The sequence below is a fragment of the Orbicella faveolata genome, unplaced genomic scaffold, assembly GCF_042242905.1.
Source record: "Orbicella faveolata isolate gen_17 unplaced genomic scaffold, um_ofav_v1 contig_24, whole genome shotgun sequence".
In the NCBI taxonomy this organism is placed as follows: Eukaryota; Metazoa; Cnidaria; class Anthozoa; order Scleractinia; family Merulinidae; genus Orbicella; species Orbicella faveolata.
Window position 1 is genome coordinate 24,382,476 of NW_028301552.1, and position 23,564 is coordinate 24,406,039.

At 39.5% G+C, this 23,564-nt stretch overlaps 3 protein-coding genes across 4 annotated transcripts in view; 2 read left to right on the top strand and 1 right to left on the bottom strand.

Moving 5' to 3' along the window:
* LOC110054340 (tRNA (32-2'-O)-methyltransferase regulator THADA-like) overlaps window positions 1–23,564 on the bottom strand; it is a 653,734-nt gene that overhangs the window by 344,278 nt on the left and 285,892 nt on the right. For both annotated transcript variants that reach the window (XM_089292979.1, XM_089292980.1), the window contains one exon: window positions 14,642–14,771. In XM_089292979.1, the coding sequence (XP_089149105.1) occupies window positions 14,642–14,771 (130 nt within the window). The remainder of the gene's footprint in view (window positions 1–14,641; window positions 14,772–23,564) is intronic.
* LOC149110985 (uncharacterized) lies at window positions 1,464–1,889 on the top strand. The gene has a single exon (XM_089292988.1). The coding sequence runs from the start codon at window positions 1,464–1,466 to the stop codon at window positions 1,887–1,889; it is 426 nt and encodes a 141-aa protein (XP_089149114.1).
* Window positions 6,202–7,097, top strand: LOC149110986 (uncharacterized). Its single transcript, XM_089292981.1, has one exon. The coding sequence runs from the start codon at window positions 6,204–6,206 to the stop codon at window positions 7,095–7,097; it is 894 nt and encodes a 297-aa protein (XP_089149107.1). The 5' UTR covers window positions 6,202–6,203.

Sequence of the window (23,564 nt, forward strand, 5' to 3'; positions counted from 1 at the left end):
GAGCCCTAAAAAGCAATCACCACTTCCTCCAACACCAAGTGCAGTTCTGCCTAGCTGAGACAATCTGAATTTTAATAAACAGACAGAATTTGTGGGTGATATAAAAGGTACTGATTTGCAATACTCATTTGCAGGACCAGGATTTGACTCCACATCTCTACTCGATGATATGATTCTGCTCAAAAAATGATACGTTTTCATTTGGAGCTGTCTTAGTTTTCTGAAAATATTACCTCCAGCTATCATACAAAACACAGGCAAGTTTTTATGCTTTGGAGTCCTTGTTTGAAAAATACACAAGCTTAAACTTTGTCCAATGAAATACTTCTTTGAGAAAATCATGAATTTTGAACTTTTATATTGCTCTGAGAAATGACGATGGTATCCACACAACATAGCCTTCAGCTTGGAGCATTTCATGACATTAATTTTTTTTTTTGCCATTAGAAAGTCTGGTAACCATTTTGTAAGAAATTCTGGAGGGTTCTCTTTCACGCGTCATTCTAAACTGAGGATGGGAGATAATGGTAGCTCTAGAATTCCGTACATTCACATTTTTATCCGCATTTCTGTACTGACGATTACTTGACAACTGAACTGGTATATTTTGATTTTCAAACTGCTCGGGTATTGTAGGATTACCTTTGATAATCATTCGCTCCTGACCTTGGTGTAGGTATTCAGGTAACAGATCATCTGTTTGATGTTTTGAGAAAAAAATAGCAGTCTCAGCACCACCCAATGGCTTGCTGTTGCCAGCATGGTCGTTTCACTGGTCGGGATTTATTACAAATGTGAAGAGCTCAAGGCTATGGCCAAGGCCGCATTTGACAAAAAAAAGCCTGAGCCCGCGCCTGAGCCTGTGCGTGTTGAGCCAGAACTTGCTCGCGCAGCACAGCCAAAAGGTTTAAGAAAAATGATTTAAACTTTTCCGAGTGGAATATATATCAACATGCTTAAAGTTGACACTCCCCAGGTTCTCATCTCTTCAGCCGCAATTTTTGGTATCACGCTGTTATGGAACGACATCAACGTAAAGGTTTTTCATACAGTCCGAGATCTTTTGAGTGCAACATTTATTGATAAGGAAGGAGAAGAAATAAGAAGAGAAAAAGAAGGAGAGGAAATAAGAAGAATAGAAGACGAAGAAGAAGAAGAAGCCGCGGGAAAGACAGATTAATTTTGTTTTAAACTTTTGTTATTTTCCTAATATCTAATGCACCATGTCAGACAACAAGCTTGTTAAGACCATCATTGACGCCGCTACCATCACTGGCTTGGCCGCAAAAAAGGTTGTAAAAGAGAATTTTACTTCTGATCCCAGCAGCAGTGCGATGAATTACGTGAAGTTCACCGCAGTCGTGGCGGGCAGCATTGCACTCAAACAGTACCTCAAGGACCAAAAAATCCTTCCCAACAGCGTCTGAAATTAATGATTTAAAAAAAGACTGCTATATAACACCATGGCGAGCATCGCGATTATGGTTGGTGGGGCTGTGTTGAACGCCACGACTTTTATCAGAGGCAACTATCTGGCGAGGGCACTCGGCGGGGGCAACAAAGCTGCACTTAAAGAAAAAAAGCGCCATTACAAAGCTCTCGAGGCGTACCAAGCGGCTTACGCCAAATACACGCGCAACCGAACCCATCTTCTTGACTGGATTACGACCAACGTGCAAATAAAGGCAGAGGCCAAGCAGAACTTCACCAACACTGACTATGCCTTCAAACTCTACAACCAGGCACATCCTGACGAACGAATGATACCCCCCAAAGAGCCCAAGTTCTCAGATTTCTATCAACCAAGCAAGCAGCAGAAAAATGGTGAACTCATGTTCGTGGGCGCCGGGGCGCTCACTCTAGGCTACGCAGCCTTCCGGTTCCTTTAAACTTTTTTACGCCTTACTTATAGTAGCGCTTTGGAGGACAAACTCACAAAGATATACTGTGGCCCTGGGGGCTACTGGAAAGGTATCGCCGCAATCAAAAAATTAGCCGAGGCCACCAAGGTACCTGAAGAAACCACAAAAAAGTGGCTGATCAGGCAAGCGCTCTGGCAGATATTTCTCCCCGTGCTGAGGTGAATTCCTCAGCTGAAATTCAACATTCCCACACCCAACGAGATCCACCAGGCAGACCTTCTTTTTCTGCCGCACCACAAACTGCACCGCGGACGCAAAGTTTTCAAATACGGGCTGACCATTGTCGACGTGGCCAGCCGCTACAAAGAGGCCGAACCCCTGACTTCAAAAAATTCTGATGAGGTCACCCTGGCCTTTCAGAAGATTTACAAGCACGCGCCTCTCAAATGGCCTCAAATGCTGCAGGTTGACCCCGGGCACGAATTCATGGATGCTGTCACAAAAGAGATTGAAAAGACCAAAACATTTATCCAGTGCGGGCGCGTTGACATTCACTGCGACCAGGCCATTGTTGAACGTTTGAACCGCACCCTGGCTGAGCGCTTGTTCGGGCACCAGTACGCCGTGGAAATGCGACTCCCTGTGGGGCAGCGGTCCACTGCCTGGGTGAAAAGACTTCCAGAAGTTGTTTTGGCTTTGAACAACGAGGTCACAAGCCTTATCAGCAAGAAACCCGCGGTTGCCATCAAAGAAAAGTCTGTTTATGCAAGGCCGTCGACACCTTATTCAAGGCCTGTTGGAAAAAGCGAAAAAATACTCCCCTCTCTTGTCCAAGTTCGTTATCTCTACCAGCCTGGCGAGCATGATGGTGGTGTAAAAAGAGCCACAGACCCAATATGGTCTTGAAAGTTTGCAGCATTGAAAGATCTCTTACCAAACCTGATGAACCAGTTCTCTACTATTTGCGCGACGGTCCCAAGCACAGCTTCGTGCATGAAGAACTGCTCGTTGTCCCTCCAAACACACAATTACCCAGGGAGAAACTTTTAAACTTCGGCTTCCAACTCTCTAAGTTCATCATCTGTGAATGAAGGCAATATATCCATGTTGATGTACCCGTAAGCTTTTGTATGGACACCATCGTCACCTATCCATCGCTTTGAATCAAACAGTGAAAGCGAAATTTTGTTTAGATGCATGCCGTAGATCTCATGCCCCTCGCTTTGAAGAATGTTCATTCCATGCCATTGCTGCTTCGCACCAAAAAGCATTTCCTTGTACTGTTCATGCGTTATTTGTTTCTTGACAATGCTCTTTTTTACGCCCTTCGCTTTTTTGTTATTTTTTTCGTCTGCCTTCAAGATAGGGCACATTTTTGGTCTCAGACACACACTCTGCTATGGGGGTTCCAGCACATTTGTCTTTCATTTTTCCCAAGACCTTTTTGTTGGTGTTTGAGTGGAGTGGATGCTCCTTCAGGTAGTCGCTCGTATCATACAGATTTTTGCTCGTTTCAATGTCTTTGTAGACGTCGTCCATTTCAATCTCAAGCAGAAGGCTGTCGGTGTCTGTGTACAAGAGCTTGCACCTTGAGCTGTATTGTTTTTTAAGCTCGTTGTAAAAGAAGTCATACATCAGCATCTTGCTGTTGTCAAGGATCGTCATCCCCGTGTAGACCTGCTTGTTGAGAAGCAGCTTGCTTTTTCGCATGTTGATTCCAACCAGGTCGTTTGAAAAGAAAACATGCCTTGAGAACAAAGGGCTGGCAACCAGTTTCCTTATATTCTTCGTCTCATTGGTGCGCACTATTTTTATGTCAACGCGGTTACACAGGTTTTCCATGGCTTTGCCGAAAACTGAGTTGTTCATGAGCTTGTAAAAGTTCTTTTCAAAGTTGCTCTTTGCGTTTTTCCTGAATTCTGTGTTCATCCGGATGTACGGCTCCATCCAGCATTCTTGTTCAAACTCCAACACCCTGTGCACGCGCTTCAGCTTCATGCCCTTCTTCAGATAAAACTGCAAGTTTCTGCAATGCACGACATATATGCTTTTGTCCTCATGTGTCAGCAGCAGCTTCTTGCTGTCCGGGGGTTTCAGCTCCAGGTCTTCCATCAACCTCTTTTGGTAGGCCGACATCCATTCCTTTTTCACGGCCTTTTTCTCCGGCGCCAGGGGATAGCCATTGTGCTCCTCGTACAGTTCTGCTGGATATTCAAGATCAACCTCAAGAATCCAACCATTCTTTGTGTTTTCTTTTTTCTGTAGGATCTCCTCCTCCATGGGCATAACACGTTTCCATTTGAAATCTCTTTTTGGGAGGGGCTTGCTCATTGCCCATCCATAAAGGTTGTTTGCGTCGAGATACATGATGTATTTTTTGGCTTGCTGGGGTCATAGTCTGGTACTTGCCGGTTGTTTGCTTTGGCGTACCTCTTGCTTACCATGGAGATTCCGCAACGCATTCCCCTTTCCACGAAGATGCATTTCAAGGTCTGTGAATAGCTCAAGCTCGACCCCCGTCTTTTTCAAGAGCGCGTCCCAGGAGAGGCCTGGCGACGTGTAATAATGCGCCGGATCTAATCCATACTGCTCTTGGCAAAGGTTTCGGAAGTTCTCAAAAACATCCGCCAAAAGGGCGACATCCGTTTTCACGTAAAGATCGTGACAATCGCCCAGCGTTTTGCATTCAAAAGCCTCCCAGACAGTCTGCGCATGCGCGTACTCTTCGTCTGTTATGTGCTTGTCGTTCAGCTTGCTGGAAAACTTCTCTTTGTCCGGAAGCCTTGTCTCACTCAATCTTTCCCATGAGTCCATGTACTCGTAAGGGTAGATCCCTTTTTTGTAAAGCAGGTTGCTGCCTTTTGAAATTGTCGATGTTATTTTCAATGACTCCTTCGGTGTTGCGCTTACAAGTGAATCAAGGCTTCCTTGCAAAAAGGAAGGAAAGGGTGTTTTTCCCCTCCTCTGGCATCTCAATCATTGTCGGCCTGCCGTTCACACCGTTGCAATATTTTTTGTGGTCCTCTAGCAAGTTAGCTTTTGTGAAATGTGACAAGCACATCAAGCAATAGTGGGTTTTGTTCAATGACTTATCAAACAACAGAGCGCTCACCCGTTTTACACAACAGTAGTGCTGTACTTCCCCTGACTCAATTAGTATCAGGTTTACCTGCCTAACGTTCTTTTCTTCTCTTCTGCCACTAACCTTGAGCGGGAACAAGTTCTTGTTTTCACAGCCAAATATGGTTATTGTGAGGTTTTTGTTTTGAGCCTCAAGCTTGTCTATCTGTTTTATCGGTGTTGGGAAATCTATGCCTTCGTAGTTAATACTGTCGTTAACCGGATATTTGCTTGTTCTTTGTGGGTCTTTCCCATCTTTTGGGGGGAATAAAGCAGCTCTGAGAGCCCACCTCAGGAATTCCTTGTCTCTGTTTTTCATGTTGATTATTGCCTTCTTATTTGCCAGCCAAGCTGGAAGAGGCAAATAGGTTCCTCCAGGAATTGGATGATAGATTTCGACATCCACGTATGCAATCGTTATTCTTTCAACTTCCCATCCTGATACCCTCTCTGACCAGTGCTCTATTTCTCCTTTTGTGTTTTCAATAAATTCGTCCAATTTTTGCTCTATCTGGGCCTTATCTGGTGTCATGAAAAGGAATGGCTGGTTGTTTTTGTCACGGAAAAAATGCTTCATGTCTTGCGTTTTTCCGTCTCTTTCTCTTGAAAACTTTACTTCTAACGCAAAACTTACTTTTGCGCTTTTTAACCTTTGGACTTCTTGTTCAGCCAAATCGGTGAACTTTTCTTTATTTTCTCTTGCGAACATCAACATATCCTTTTTGTACGGATTTCTTTCGGATACATCCATTCTCCATGTATTAAGATCTGGGTTATTGTATTGACATGTTTGGAACCAGCCAAATACTGGGACTTTTTGTGATTCTAGTGGTTCACGTTGGTTTTCTTTTACCCTCATAGGTATTGGGCCGTAAAACATTTGCAGAACATCAGACGAATATCTTGCCGCAGCCATCTCGACGTATATACTGTGCAGATACTTGTTCAATAGGAAAATATTTCTGGTGCACTTTTGTATATAATCAGTGCAGGCATTTTCGGTGTCACATCCACGCTTTGTTTTCTTTTATGTTGTGTTGCATACACACACATAGAGACTACTGGTTCTGGACGCTGCTGCGATAAAGGGGAGGAGAACGGACAAAAATAAACCTCCCATGTTCAACTTCGTGGGTGGGTGTGTGGAAGTTGAATGGGGGAGGTTTATTTTTGTCCATTCTCCTCCCCTTTATCACTGCTGCGCCAGAACCAGTAGTCTCTATGTGTGTTGAGCCCTTTCTAAGAGAAAATGATAACCTGTCTCCTGTTTGCCGTGCAAGCCTGTTGGAGATTTTTGATGATCCAGCTACTGCTAGAGACTTAGACATTGAGCTTGCTGCTATGATTGATGCGGGCAAGCACTTTGTTCAAGCAACTTATTATCTTGAGGGGGACGGTCCCTTAGTATTTACTTGCTATGAGCATTTGTCTGCATTAGCACATGCAATAGCCATTGAATCTTATCCAAACACTGAGGCCAAAGGTCGCCAACATGCAGGTAGAAATATGGCATTGTACAACCAGTTAGTTGCTCAAGCAAAGGCATGTATCAATCCAGGCTTCCGCTTTTACCGACAGAAATTCAGTGTGCAATTCCATATTGTCCGTGCATTTAAGGCTGCATGCTTATGCTGCCCAATACAGGTGCAAGCACTACATCCAACTGCTGCATCAGTCCAGGAACTAAAGCAATTTAGTTTCATTACTGATGCAGAAGTTGTACAGCTTATGGAAGAGCTGCCAAACTATCTGGCCATTGCTGATGGTGCAGCCATTGAAACAGAGGAAGGCAAAGTACAGTGGTGGGCTACACATGCCGATGCCCTCCCAAATTGGTCTGCTGCAGTCAAAAAGATCTTGTTGGTGCAGCCTAGTTCAGCATCAGCTGAACGAGTGTTTAGCCTGCTGCAAAATGCATTTAGCAAGCAGCAAGAGGCAGCATTAGAGGAAACAGTGGAAACATCAGTCATGTTACGTCACAATGACAATAAGCACACGTGTATGTCAGAGAAACTTTATATATTTAATAAGCATATTAGCAAAGTTTGTTTTGTTCAAATGCAATCACGTGGTTATCGTAATAGAAAGCCAATACAGAGAATCAGATTTTTATGATTTGGGTTGAGAGAGACTCAGTCTTACAATATTGAGGGGTCAGTATGATATAATTATGAATATAATATCTATGCAAAGTTAAATCTATTCATTAAATCTTTATTTAAGTTGTTAATCAATCTCTTACACTAAAAAATTGAAAGCAACTTTTGAGCAACTTTTGGATTTTGGGGCAACTTTTGAGCAACTTATTAGAGTTTTGGAGCAACTTTTGAGCAACTTTTTGAGAAAATTGGAGCAACTTGTGGACAGCCCTAAAAAGAATACAGCAAATCACACTATTTTTCAAACTTGTGCTAATCGTTTTGTTTGTCTTTTTTTTAATTTTTTTGTGTTTGGTTTTTTATCATCCATTTTGACATATGGCCTTTGGGCAAACATTATGTATTCCATATTGTCAATACTAGCAAGTAAGACATTGTCAGTGATTAAATTATTAACATTACACTTACAGTCTTTGATTTTGCTTTCATTTCATCTGAGTAGTGATGAGGAATGTGATGGATAACTACATCTCTGTAGGGATGGAATTTTGGGAGGTATTTGCAAATGGTTTTGCTCACTTACACTGTCCATCTCTGCTTGAGTTGGTCCAGTGTTGGCTTGGCTGGAAGAAGATCAATCAACTGGACCTCTGTAAGTAACTTCTGTTCTTGTCTTGTCTAAATTAGGTTCATTGACCTTGTTCAGAACAGCGTACTGCTGTGTCCAATGTATGGACAGTTGCTGTGTTCTGTACATTGAATTCTGGCATTAATCATCAAATCAAGGTTGTTCCCCACCAACCTAAGATTTATAGAAACATTTACATATGACTATCTACATAATGAGAAGTTACAGAGTTGACACTCAACAGAAACCAAAAAGTTCCTTGGCTTTTCACTGACCTGTGAACAATTTTCACTAACCTTGTATTGTGAGGATAATAACAAAAAAATGAAATTTGATCATGGGCCAATATACTACTGCTCCTCCACGTGCCACTCAAATAGTATCAAAAGCCATTTATTGATGTTTTTCTGATAGCAAATTAAATTCCACGACTTTTTACTCACTTTGACAGATTTCCCCTGACCATCTACAAATGCCCTGACTTCTCCCCATCCTTCAAACATTGTTGTTTTCCCCCAACTTCTCCCTTGCTGTAGCAGGACCATAGCAACCGTGTTCGAGAATACTGAAATAATTAAATTGCTTGTTTTCCTTCCTTCCTTCCTTACTATTGAAGGTAAGCTTATTAAATTTACCCACTCGTAATTTTCATTTGATATAAGGGATAAAAACAACTAACAGCTGACATCAACAGAAAATCCTAACTGCAGGTCAAAAGTACTTTTGATTTCCATTTGATGGTAAAAATAATTATAAAGTACTCTAGGGTTTTTGGGCTATAAGACTCTATACTCTGCATTGTTAAATAAAGATATACAGTTTAGCACTTCAAACATATCATTCTTAAAATACCTCTGGCATGGAAGTTTCACTGCAACTATGTTCGCTGAAAACCATGCTGATCTTAATCCAGAGCTACCTCCCCCGGCTTCAACAGAACATTCACATGAATCTGCTGATATGGCATTGTTGTTTGCTCTTTTGATAAATTACCTTGATAGGAAGTTGGGAGGCATGGTGGCCTCATGGTTAGCGCGCTGTTCCCCAAATCGAGCGGTCTGGGTTCAAGCCCTGGCTAGGAACACTGTTGTGTTCTCGGGCAAGCCACTCAACTCTCACAGTGCCTCTCTCCACCCAGGAGTATAAATGGGTACCAGAGAATTGTTGCGGAAACCTAACAAATTGCGGAGGAGTGACCTGCAATGGACTAGCATCCAATCCAGGGGGAGTTTAAATACTCCTAGCTGCTTCATGCTACAGAAACTGGGATAAGCTCCGGCAGCTATGAGCCTGTCAGCTCCAAGGCTTCACTTCTTTGATGTTTGTATTTCTTGATAGTTTCCTCCAAGAAGTCAACGTCCACTCACGTTACTTTGTCTTCGTGATGGCCGACTTGTTCTTCCCTGACTTCATTCAACAGCAGACTAGCTACTTTAACTTTCTCGATCTCCTTCTTCCAATGAGACACTTTAGCTGCACAGCTCTCGCCCATATTTCTCTGGAATTCGACAATCATATCCAGAGACATGCATACACCCAATTTGTTTAACATTCATAGATCTTCATGCTTGATCCCGCTATGAAAGAAAACTGCAGAGATATGGTAAGGAGCAGCTGACATGGTGGGGTTTCTTGTTCTAGCAGCAATAGATGTCATCAAGGCCACCAAATTTGTTTTCTTGATATCCAGCTCTGATGATTTTTGCACATTGCATGGGCCTTTGACACAACTGGCTTCAACGGGATTCAAACCCGTGACCTCCGTGATACCGGTGCGATGCTCTACCAACTGAGCTATGAAGCCACACATTGGGAGTGAGGTCAATTAACTGAGTTCATATCTTCCCGTGAGGAGTGAAATGATGTGAAGTTTATATATATATCCCATTGAAGCCCTGATTTTTTCAGGCTTCTTCTTTCCAATTGCTTAAATTGGAAAATTAACTGCAATGATCATTCTTCACTTTCATCTACAACCGCAGTTCATATATGAATTATTTCATATAAACTTCACATCATTTCACTCCTCACGGGAAGATATGAACTCAGTTAATTGACCTCGCTCCCAATGTGTGGCTTCATAGCTCAGTTGGTAGAGCATCGCACCGGTATCACGGAGGTCATGGGTTCGAATCCCATTGAAGCCCTGATTTTTTCAGGCTTCTTTCCAATTACTTAAATTGGAAAATTAACTGCGATGATCATTCTTCACTTTCATCTACAACCGCAGTTCATATATGAATTATTTCATATAAACTTCACATCATTTCACTCCTCATGGGAAGATACGAACTCAGTTAATTGACCTCGCTCCCAATGTGTGGCTTCATAGCTCAGTTGGTAGAGCATCGCACCGGTATCGCAGAGGTCACGGGTTCGAATCCCGTTGAAGCCCTGATTTTTTCAGGCTTCTTCTTTCCAATTGCTTAAATTGGAAAATAAATGGCGATGATCATTCTTCACTTTCAGTTCATTGGTAAAGGAGGCCAAATCGTCCAGTCTCGACTTCTTTAGCACTGAATCTGTAGTATTGATACAGTATTCTAGAAACTTCCCAGCTATGGTTATTCTCAGAGGATCGGCAAGTTCGTCTTGCACATCCTGAATTGTGAATGCCAAATTCGTAGCTGTCTTACATCTTTTTCTGCATAGATTTGCAATCATTGACTTCCTTTTATGATCAAATGAACTAAAGGTCTCAACCCTGGGATTTGGGTTCACAATAACGACTTTCACTTCGGTAGTGCTGCTTTTGAGTAATTCCTCCACATTCATGTGTGAGAAAGCTATTTCGCTAGGTGTGATTTCCTCTGGCGTGATTGAAGGGATGTTGTTCGCAGTCAGGCTTGGTGGAGGTAAGTCACTGAATTTGAGTGATTTCTTTGATGCTGAGCTTTCTCTGGATGTTTTTCTCCTTTCCTTGTTTGAGGACTTCAATCTAGCAACGAAATGGTCATTGGCAATAGACGCTTCCATCTCCTTGAATCACTAGAAACCTTGATCGCGGCTTGCTTCCTTTTCTGCAGGCTCAAGTAGATGAAGTTATAAAGTTCAGAAGTGTTTCCCATTTTATGTGCACAGGCATGGTACACACAATTGGATGAAGTGTCTTACCTTTCTATCTGTAAACCAATTTTTGAGCTGATTTCAGACAAAGTGCCATTTTGGAATCCATCAAGTTAAAAGACATTCAAAAGATTTCGTGAGGAAATGTAAGAGGTCTTCTTCAATTCTCCAGATTTGATCTTAAGCGGAACAACAACAAAGTCGACAATTATCATTAATATTTCCATCAATTCCTCCCTTGATAGGCTTTTTCGGTGTATCGCCCTTTGCTGCTATTGATATCAGGCAAACACTGCATTGGATAGTATTGTTTTGATGCTAACAGTGGCTTTTCCCTGCGAATCCATTCTGTGCCAAATTGGAAGTTTCACATTACGATCTACACTCTGATTGGCTGGGATAATACGATCCACAAAACATATCATCAGGTTGTCAAAAATGTAATAGAGGGTGGCAATAAATAATGTAGGTAATCTAGGCAGGCTGTTCCTTGCGGCTTCACCGCTTCGTGCACATGCTAAAATTCAAATTGCTTAAACAACCGCCAGGCTACACAGGCTACATAAACATACTATGTGCCAATTACTCCTGAGAGGCATCAACTTCCCAAAATTGATGAGGTTTGGGGGATATTGAAGAAGGCAGTGTGCTCAGCAAATTAGATCTGAAGTGGGGTTACCATCAAATTGAGCTTGGTGAAGAGTCACATGGCAGAGCAACCTATATAACACACAAGGATACGTTTAGATGCAAGTGGTTGATGTTTGGCATCACATCTCTGCCAGGCAAATGTCAACAAATGTTGCAAGATAGTAGTGAAACAGCAAATATTTCAGAAGACATCGCCATTCATGGTCCTAGTGCAGCTGAGCATGACAAATGACTCCAGAAAGTGTTGACAAGGTTGAAAGACAGGGGTCGTATCCTTAATATTGAGAAATGTTTACAATTGTCATATGCTGAAGCTCACTTTTACGGGTCTAGTACTGTCAGGTCAAAGCATTGGTCAAACTGAAGAAAAAGTCAAACAAATCAATGGGGCTGGTGAACCGCAATGTGTCAAAAAATTGAAACTTTCCTTGGCCTGGTGAACATCAATACAAAATTCATTTCAGTGGTAGACCCACTTAGGAGATTGTAAAGAAAAGCAAGCCTTTCATCTTTGGTCTAGAACAACGGACAGCCTTTACAGGACTGAAATGGAGGTTAACTCAGGAAGAGGCTTTGGGTCATTTTGGTCCCAATGTGAAGACAAATATTATTGTTGATGCAAGTCCAATGGGTCTGGGGACAGCCCTTCTATAAGATCACAATGGAGAGAACAGCGTAATTAGTCATGCCAAAAGGGGACTTTCTGATGTAAAATGACTGTATTTGAAAAAGTAGAAAGAACTGAACACTGGGTTCCATGGTTGAAGACTTGTGTATTTTCAGCGGAATATTTGCCTATGCATCTAAACATTACAGATACACTGTGACACCTTGCAAAGATTGAGGAAACAGAGAAAAGGAATATATAAAGAGTATATCAGAAGAGTATATCAGATTCGTAGCAAACACCTCTGTGCCACAGGCAATGGCTGCTAAAGAAATTGAAAGAGAGTTTGTGGTTCTTGATGATTTAGAAACCCTACAAGAGTGCATCAGGACTGGAAGTTGGAACAATTCCAACCTGCCAGATTACAAGCAAATCCAAGATGAGCTTTATTTTTTGGAAATATCGTCCTGTGAAGAACAAGAATAAACCCTGTGTTACCAAGGAAACTTAGAGGAAGAGTGATTCAAATAAGCCATGAAGGACATCAAGGGATGGTGAAAAAGAAATGACTAAGAGCAAAGGTTTTGTGGCCTGCTGTTGATAAGGATGAATTTGGGAAAGGCAGGTCACAGGTGCCAAGTTGTGGGTGAATTATGTAATCCTGAACCTCTTCACATGACTGTGCTGCCTCAAGGGCCCTGAAAGGACATTGTGGTTGATTTAGTGGGCTCATTGCCATCAGGAGACTGTTTTCTCTGTGACTGACTACTACAGCAGATATGTAGAAATCTTGTTTTACAAGAAGAAACAGAGCAGAGCTGGCCATCAACAACTCATGGATTGCCACATAAACTGACAATGAACATGATCCCCATTTTGTGGCAGACACTATTGAAATGTTGTTCTCATACTCACTAATAATTCATCATCACGTCAAGGTGGCTTACTACAGTTTTGATGGATTATAACAGCCCAACGTCTAACTCTTTTGAAAAATGTTCCAAGATGTTTTTCCTTTCTCTATTTACTGTTTACTTAGGTCTAATACCATTCTATGTGAAACTTGAACAATTAAATGTCAACAAATGGCCAAAATGAACTGAGTACCTAAGGAGAGACTGGGCACTAGTAGGTTAAATCACTTTTTTTCTCAAAATCTACCTGTATGACCCCACCTCACAATTTCACGAATAAGAAATTGGCTCTGATTTAACATTCATGCAAAGCAAAATAAAAATCTGTAAGACAGATTTTTTGCAAACTAAGAAAATATGAAATCAAAAATAGCTCAAAAATGGATCAATATTTGTTGTGGTCTCTTGACCAATATAGCAGAAAGAAAAATTTTGCATTGACTTAATTTGTTACTTCCTTTCAGCAATCACTTCTTAATCTGTTGATTCCTCTGCAAAAAACACCTCCAATTTCCTTAAATTTTTCTGGTGAGGAATTTTTCCTTCCTTCAACCACTGCAAAAACATGACGATTGGTGCCCTTCATCTTAAGTGAAAATTGTTATTGAACTTCCTGTCATGTTTCTTTCATTTGGTTACCTTTATTTGTGTATTTAATAGGTGTTAAAAGTGAACAGCATTTTAGATCATGAAACTTGCATGCTGAATTTCTGCAATTTAATTTACGGTGACCTCAGTGGGTTTGTTTAGTTTGTTCACTTTGTTGTAATATACTTTTTTGGAGTCTTATTCAGCCACTACACAACTGCCAAGAAAATATTTAAGTCGCCACTATTTTAACAGTTGAAATACGATTGATCTCAAAATAATTAGCTTGTTTTTGTCATCTTTTTGATTTACAAGTTTTATCTCTTTTTTTGCTGCACCATATTATTTTTTTGCCCGGCAAAGAAATTATTTGATTTCTTGTTTTAAAATTTGTTTTTACACATGTCTTTTGCTTTTATTTTCAGTTGTTTCCTCAAATGTTAGCCGTTATAGTACAAGAACAAAAATTCCATTGTAATTAACTCATTTTTGCATATTCAATTTTCTTGGCTTCCATCTGAAATAATATAATTTCTTTTTTCTTATCAGTTTTAATTTACACATCAGGTTGATTTCTTTTTGATGACATTTTTTAATACTTTGGACCTTCATTTATTCAACTTTAAATAAACAATGTCTTGAAACCTGATCTTGTGTCTGTGGTTACTGGGCATATGGTTTATTTTTGAGGTTATGCTTGCTCTGAAATATTACAAAAAGTTCAGGAATTAGGGGTAGGTCATGTGTAATTTTATGCAGGCATCAATGGGTTAAACAGATTACTAGTTATCCTCACATTTTCCCTGGGAAATTGTAATTGCTAGCATTACATTTATTTGCTCTACTTTACTCCCTTCTCTGATCTGTGTCGAAGTGGAATGATAGAAAACTAAGGGTGTATTCCTTTGGGAGAGTCCTAGCCTCCAAAGTGAGCATTTCAGTGAATTTAGAGTTAATATCCACATTTTGCTTACCTGAAAACTGGTGCAAGAGGGAAAACTTGCTAGAAAACCCAATATTTATGAAAACCTATTTGCTTAAGATTTCTGACCATGGGAAGAAATTGGTCTGTATTTCAAATAAAACACATTAACTTTAGACCATACCACTACTTTTCTCGTGGCTGAATATTTCGTTGATCAGTGTTAGACCATTCAAAGCTGAACTACGACGAGCAAATGATGCACCAGGGAACAATGCATCAAACTGGCAAGCACAAAACCAAAGAAGAAATTCCTGAAAGAAAGATAATTAATGTCACAGAAGAAAAGCAGATGACAATAATATTTCAAACCCTTCCTTATATGACTAAAGAATCATAACTTTCTCCCAACTCAAAAATGGTACTTAGGGATACTATTCTGAGAGCACATGTTATTCCATGGGAATTTTGTGAAGCAAGCAAGCCACTAGCCTAATAATGCAAAGAAGTTTGGTGGTACTTTTGTAATTTTCACAGAAGTGATTTATCAGGGGCTTTAAAAATGATGTAAATTTTCCAGCATAGAAATGAGGCTACATAAGTTCATTGCTCATATAATAATAACAATAAAAATAAATTTGAATTTGTTGTGCGCAAATTCCATACGTATGTGTTCAAATGTGCATTGCAATTAAATTACATAAAAAAAGAACGTTACATGCTAAAAGTGAAAATTACAGCTTAAAAACTAAAATTCTAAAAAACTAAGTTATAGGTTAAAAATTACAAGCGTTAAAGTACAATTTATACCTAACTAAAATCTAAAATTCAACCACGTGAATGAAATCACGTCAAACTCACTATGATGATATATATTGATGCTTTAGACACTTTGTGCTCTCTTTGTGGTAAGAGGGGTCATGTGATGAGTTACGGTACAAATGAGGCTACAATGGTTAACTGTTCGTGTATATTAACCATGTGAATGAAATCATGTCAAAATATCTTCAATGATGTTCTTAATGTTCTAAATACAAGTTAGCATTATCTTGTGATAAGGGGGTCACATGAGTAAGTTACCATTGAAACAAGGCCAAGATCTAGACATGGTTTATTAACTTGAAAACACTTGAGTAACTGCAGACAAAATTTTACTGATGTGATGTTATCACTTTGCCAGTTAACAACACAGGTACTGTAACAAATTATTCATGGCAATGATGCTGACTTAGTAATTTCCTGAAAAGAATTTTCCTGTCAAAATAATCCTACATAGAATTCAAAAACTGTTTTTGGATAAATTAATCACCTTGGTGAAAGTTACGAAAGTGCCACTAAACTTTTTTGCATTATTTACAGTCCAGTTAAGATATCTTGGGAGGTGTGGTGGCCTTGTAGTTAGTCAGCTTGTCTCTGGATCGAGCAGTCCACGTTTGAGCCCTGGCCAGGGACATTGTGTTGAAGACACTACGCTCGCAGTGCCTCTCTCCACCCAGGTGTATAAATGGGTAACAGCGAACTTAATGCTGAGGGTAACCTGCAATGGACTAATATCCCATCCGGGGGGAGTAGAAATACTCCTAGTTGTTTCATGCTACAGAAAACCAGGATAAGCTCCCACCTGATGGGCCCCTTGGCTCGTATGCAGATTTTACCTACCTTTACCTATCTACCTTTATCTATCTACCTTTATCTAGACAAGGGGGAGAATGTCACATGTTTGTGCTCTGGTTCAAACCATGCCATACAGCATGTCTGTGTTGTTTACAGTAAAATTCTAATAACAACCTTTGGGCATATTTGTTCAAAATGCATTTGATGGGCTTATTTTCAAATGCCTGGGGACATTTATCACAGGTGCCTGTTACCATAAAGAAGTTTTTTCACCTTCTCTATCTTGGTAAGACTTTTCTGGCTAAAACATTTTTGGTACAAACATGAATATCACATGGTAAGACTCTTACAATAACTGTTCAATCATTTGCACGCTTGTTGACTAATTATCTTCTTCACTAAGAGCAGAGATACCCAGCACATATATAAATAGCTTTATCGTGGATGAATCTTCAAAATTGTGCCACCAAACTGTTTACAGTCTTGCTAGTTCTCAATAGTAAGCAATAACTTGCATCTAATCAGGACTTTGTCAATGCGAAAGTAACAAAATCATCTAAGAAAACTTTAAATTCAGACAACTGTTTAGACTGTCAAGCAAAAAAAACTTATAATAATTTGATGTGGAACTCAATGAAAATAGTGTACTTCATTTGTCCCAAGTTTGAAGCAATTACACAATTGGACTGGAGTGGATAACAATTCAGTGGGTTTTACAACTTACTTATAGAAATTCTGCTTGCACATTATGTTTTTGGTTATGAATAATAATAATAGTAATAATAATAATAATAATGATGTCTATTCATTCAATACAGTATATATCCCATGTTACATAAATTTCAAAAACGATTACATAAGGCACTTCAGAAAGAAATTCTCATATTGCTACAATGTATTTAAAACTAAGCCTATTAAAAATATGTCTGTAACGCGATCTTGTGGGCTTATGCTTAGTTTTATTCCAATCGGTTGGAGATTTTGTCTTGAAATGGAGGTATCTGGGAGTTGAATTGCTACAATTGAGAAGGCAATCACTGGAAAGATAGAGGTGTAGAAAGAGGTGAATTATGTAACATATTTTTTGTATTTCTGGTATCAACATAGACAAGTTCTTACAGCTTTCAAGTGGGAAATTGATTCCAGAATACTCTTTACTTGGTTGTGTCCACTTATGCAACACATCCCACATATTTTTAGCTACTCCAACTTTAGATGTGAATATCTAGACAACCAATCAATATCAAAAAAGCCTGACACACGTTTGTTGATTGATGCCTCATAGATAACACTGTAGAGCCATTTTGCTCATGTTGCAGCATCCGATGATCGATAAATTCAATAGAACCCTTGTTCGTTTCACGCCTTACAGGCTCCTGAAGTTCCTAAAATAAAACCTCCCTTAAATTGTATTTTTATCCTATACTTTGTTTGTTACGCATTCTCCTGATATATACTTTATTAGAGTTGTATTGAAACTGGTGCATGCAGGAAATTTTTCCTGAAGGACACCCCTAAAGGTGGAAAGTAATCTTAACCACAGGGTACCCGAACACTGTATCAACAATAACCTAATCATTTACATTCACGTAAAACAAATGTACTGTTATTTATGTGTGTTCCTGGGCCTTTCTGAACTGTTTCGAAGGGATTTGACTAACAGCGAAGATAGCCTGCGCAGCAAGCGTTCCTCTTCAAGAAGCTTTTCCCCATTCTGGCCACACGCAAAGTGGAGTGAGAGCAAAAAATTGACAAAGCACGGGGTGGTGGGGCGACTGAGAGAGTGCTTCCCCGTAGCCTGCATAACTGGCGGTTTAGTTGGCTGGGTATCGGACAGTATAGAGTGTGATCCACAAAAATAAGTGGTGACACCGCGAGTGGCCTGGAGGAGATGAAATTCTCACATTAGGCCCCTTACGGCATTGCCACTCTCACTGCTTGTTTATGTGCTCTATGTTGACTAAACCACCAGCTACGCAGGTTAGCTTGTGCAAACTCCTCGATTTTCAAAAAACCTGTTTGCCCACGAATGGGGCACCAAATGTGTGCGTCATGGTCACCTTGATGGACAACTGTGTCAAATTTGCTTGAATTATTCAAGGAATAACTCGAGTGTGACTTGCACAATGCAGTGGAGCAACGTTTGTGAAATTGTGGCAGCCCCAGCGAAGATATACTTAAGGGCCCATTAACTGCTCTTTTTAAGCTGTTGCTAAGAAAAATTTATTCTCTCATAACCTGGTCATTTTTACTTGGTTTAGAGTTATTTCATGTGTTTTAACTTTTCAATCATCAGTAACACCAGTGATTAAATGTCATCAGGCCACGCCCATGGTATGTGACTCAATCTGGAAAATTATAAAGGCACCCAAGCATAGAACTTTATTAGGATTTTTCCCCTTGATTTATTATCTTAAATTTAATCTCTATTACACTATGCATAGATTTTGTTTCATTTCTAAACAGTCAGATTTTCTGAGGATTTGAAAATATTAAAAATTTGTAATTTACAGGAAAAAGTATGATTTTGCAAAAGGAATGCATAGCTATGTTTTCAAGGTTGGCTTAAATCGTAACTCATTGAAAAAAGCTGGATTTAATGGAAAACCCCATTTCCTTTAGCATTTAAAGAAACTGGAAATGCCCGCAATATCTGTTGTAAGTTACCCTATCAGCATGTGTGCAGTTTACACTACCAGCCGCACAATAAGATCAAATGAAGCTCACAAAAGCCATACAGAGATGGTTTTTCTTTTTCTTTTGCGGTTGTTTCTCTGTTTTTCTTTTAGTTTGTTTTCGCTTGTACAGTCGAACCTCGATTATCTGGACTCATTGGGACTAGATGAATTAGTCTGGATAATCGAGGATCTGGATAATCAAAAATATGAATATTAATGAAGAACAAAACTGTTTAAATAAAGCAACATTTAATCGTGAAACAACACTTTTACAAATCATTTGTAAAACAATATGGTCTACTGTACATCTTGAACCACCCAACTCTGAGCCAATCAGAACTCATCTGAGTGTTTTTCATTAGTTATGACGTGTGCGAGCACTGCTTTTGCTCTTTAAAAGCAAAACAAACTTGCCTTTGACTGCACTTTTCAATGCTATAGTTTTAAAAACAATGTTGCTATGGATCTTGATCATGACTAATAAATATTCATGACAAAATTGGGACTAGAGAAAAAATGCGGATAATCAAGAAATCCTGATAATTGAGGTACGGATAATCGAGGTTCGACTGTACTTTGTTTTGTGAAACACAAAGAAAAAACATCTAAAATGTAACCAAATTTGAAAGTTTTTGAATTGTTTAAATTTTCCATGCTCAGGCTGACGCAAGTAAAATTTCACCTTAACAACGTGCATAAGTGCACGTATGAATCGGTTAATGGGCCCTCAAGGTGAATGGTATTTGATTTCACTCAGATGACACCATCTTTAGAGGGTAAAGATTTGGTGGCTATATTACCCACTGGATTTGGTGAAAGATTGCATCTTTAGTGCTGTTTTAATTAATCAATCATGCGCAAAGATCAAACAGCAACCAGGGAAGGAGAACCAATCTTTGAAAGTCTTATTTGGCAACCTCGCTCAACTGAGTCGTTCTTGTGCCCAGATAATATGAGACTGAATTTTAGAAGCCAGTGACTGGTCGTTTTCCCCGCAAAAGCAAATTTACACCCGTGCTGACAATTGTCTGATTTCCAGTCAGTTCTACACAGCAGCAAGAGGAAATGACCATCAAGCTAATGAATGGTTGAAGTCAAACCACAGGAAAAGCTGGTCCTAAGCCATACATTTGGCTTTAACATTGCCCTCCAAATGAGTATGAAGATAGCACTATTATGATTTTAGCAACCTTGCTGGTCAAAATAAAACTATACTAGCACACGGTAAATTGTTCCATTATTTGAGCTAAAGCTAGCCTGTGTCAAAAACGGAAATTTATCCATGGTAGGTTGTGTCTGCAATGGAGGCTAACAAAAAGGTGGCAGTAAAATTTTTCTACACTGTCAACAAACAGAAGGCATTTCTTTCCATTATTTGTGAATACTGGGGGTATTTTAGGGCTAGCACCATTCTGGCACCTCTGAAAAATAAAATTTCACACTCGGTGACAAGTTGTCAATCATTAAATGAACTCAACCATGAAAAACGGTGGGCACTTCTCAAAATCAAGGAGTTTGCGGGCAAGCGTTCCCTCTCTCGCCCAACTACCTCCTGCTTTGTCAATTTTTTGCTCTCGCTCTGATTTACACGCGGGCAGAATGCAGAAAAGCTCTTCATATGGGAACGTTTGCCACTTTGTAAATGTGACATTCAGATTACATCTCCAGTTTTTATTATTAACTCTCATTGGGCTTATCAAACCTGTGAACCTCTCCAGCAATGAGAGTTCATAGTCAACGATGACAATGATTTAGTCTATAATTGCAAAAAGGCTTTTCTTTATGTGGCTGAGCTCGAATCAAGCTCATTTTATGACTATGAAGTGTTGAAATACTCTTCTTCCACGAGATATAAAAATTTGCTTGTTTTTTTCAGCAGGTGCTTTAAAAAATGCCACCAAAATCTGAGCATTTTCTCTGAAATTCCAAATAATTTTTGTATTGTCAGAGTAACGAAACACTCACACGTGAGCAAAAAGCCGTTTAAACTGCTGCTTCAAAAAATCTGCTTCCAATAACAAATATTGATTATTAAGTTTTTTAATTCTGTTAATCTGATGCTGCGATGGATGTAGTGATAAAGGAGTGTATTATATAAAACTAGTAGTAATCAAAGATTAGAGCAGTGCATTCATGCACATACTTTGCATGTTTGGTCTACTTTGTGGCATTCGTTTGATCGAATGACAGATAACGATCTGCAGATTATGCTGAAGCCTGCAGTAAAAGTGTTGTTAATTAATTAAGTATTAACTTGCACTGGACAAAATATTGCCAACACTTGCAGCGAATATTTCTTGAGAAAAGAAAGTTTTGACCAGTGACTCTACAAGACAGCATGTCGCAAAATGTTTTTAAATTTTGTGTTTGTATTTGTTTACATTGCTCGAATTTACTTCTTGTTTTCACAAATGAAAGAGGTTAATTAGCCATTCTGACTGCAAAACATGGCCTTTTGGTGAGTTACACAACACAGAAAGTTCATTTTCTGACAACCAATTATGGCACAATGAATCTGCTGAGCTACATATTGGAAAATTTTTTCTCACCACAGATCTGTGGGTCACCATGGCTATTTGCTGAGCTACCACAACTCATGGCCATTTGCCATCACCGAGCTACAATGCGGACTGCCTCTAGCAATCCCCTGAAAGTAACATCAAAAAATTTTGGCCGCTAATAAATCCCTTAAGTAGCAAGCACTCCTAAAGTGGTGAAACCAACCTATACTGCCCCCCCCCCCCACCTCCACCGAAAATAGTGAGACCAGGGTTTAGTGGTATATTTATTTTCCTAATCAATAGCCAGGTGAAAGTTACCATATGATCACAGGCATGCTACAACAAGAGAAAGAATTGTTTATGTCACAGAACATTGTGAAATGTCTTTCGTAGTTCGTCAGTGTATGTTGTGCTATGCTAATACAAAAACCATAGAATTTTCATCAAGTAACAGGAACATACAAGCGAGAACTTTTCTTTACTTTAAAATTGACAATTCTGTATCATTTCAACAGGTGTGCATTAAAAGGGATGTTTCTTCAAACTTAATTACATTGAAACCTCCCCCCCAATGCAGTCAAATATTGTTGAAACAGGCTAACATAGCAGTACGTCATGAAGTACAAACAGTTTACAGTATCTGACTAGCTTTCCTGCTGACCACTGACAACACAATCTAGGCATGAAAGACTCGCCTATGTGGTAGAAACATAGCTTCAAACTGCAATGAAGAATTTAATCTCATGTTTAAGAACTGTTTTTACAAATTTGTCTTTTATTTTGTAAAACAGAGCTCAGTTGTGGCAACTTCATACAACTTTTTTTGCTCCTCAAAAGTTAAATGACCCGCCAAAGAAACGAGCCCCAAAGGCTGCTAATTCCGTCGAAAGTAACGAGGGTTGTTACTCAGAAGTTAACAATAATGCATTAAAAGTAACATAAAACTAGCCGATGACAAAACTTTGAATCCAGGTTGAAAAAAGGCATAAGGCAAGAAATCCACAGCCCAAATATACTTTCAGCTCTGAAAACCAGTGCACCATTACACCTGTATTAACATTCAAATTGAATTATGAGATCAAACTAGCTTTAATTTCAAGGAAAATGCCACAAAATTTTACATATGACATAAAAACTTGTTTGGTAAATTGTCCAACACAGAGCAAACAGAAGTGGTAGGATAGTTTGGCCTCTATACAATAATCACTTAAATTTCTGATGTTTTTAGAAGGAACATGTCTCAGAAGGAACGAAAAAATAGCACCATTAAAGGGGGGTGGGGGAAAGACTGGATCGTCCTTGCTCCACGTTTGCCTTGGTGTCTAATAGCTATCTTGCTAAGAAAGGAAACAGCTCATCATAATTATGTGCTGAATATTCTCCTCTTAGACCGGTACCCATTTCCTGAACATGAAAAGAATGCCTTTTTCCAGAGTTTCTATTCTAGTGAATTGGTCATGCGCTGTCATTACAATGCATGACACCTCTAGCATGGAAAAAGAGAGGTGAAATCAGCAACCCTTGATCAAGGGATCTCTTTTTGGCGTAATTGAAAAGTCCATCTTAGAAGTGACATGGAGAGCAGGGCATGTTCTTTTCTTACCACTGTTTGCAGCTATTGTAGTTCCAATACGAAAGTTATCACTGCAGATAGGTTTTTGTCGATTGTGCTTGTAAAACTAGCATATTATGCTCCTAGCACTGCTCAAAAATCTTTTAAAATTATGCCCGAATTATGCTTGTTTCTCTAAATTATGCTCCTTGCATCAAAATTGTGACGTTACACAGGAAATGTACATTAGCCCCTCTCAGTTAAACGGGCTAAAATAAACGGATGATAAACGGATAATAAACGGATAGTAAACGCCTATAAAAGCTTTAAAACGTTTCCTAGAAATGTTTCCGTTAAAATGTTTCCTACAAATGTCTTAATGGTTACTGAATCTTGGCAAACGGCTTGGCAAAGCATTCGAACGGTTAGTGAAAATTTAATTTGCGAATGAATGACTGGAAGCGTTAAGACGGCTGGCAAAAATTTTCGAACGGATAGCTGCTAGCGTTAAGACGGCTGACAAAAATTTTGGAATGGATGACTTGAAGCATTAAAACGGTTAGCTCATGTGTTCAAATGGATGACCTCAAGCATTTGAATGGTTAGCCAAACTTTTCAAACGTTCAACTTTTCAATTGAAGGCTCACCGACTTGGCATGTGGTCAGCAAAATAGTCAAAATTACAGTGCAGCTCAGATATATGCCAACTGTGCATACGCATGTTATACAGGGTAACCCGAAAACACTGATCCCCATCCGCGG

What these genes read in the sequence shown, in the direction of transcription:
- LOC149110985 (XM_089292988.1), top strand. Translation starts at nt 1,464, where the DNA reads ATGGCGAGCATCGCGATTATGGTTGGTGGGGCTGTGTTGAACGCCACG.
- LOC149110986 (XM_089292981.1), top strand. Translation starts at nt 6,204, where the DNA reads ATGTGTGTTGAGCCCTTTCTAAGAGAAAATGATAACCTGTCTCCTGTT.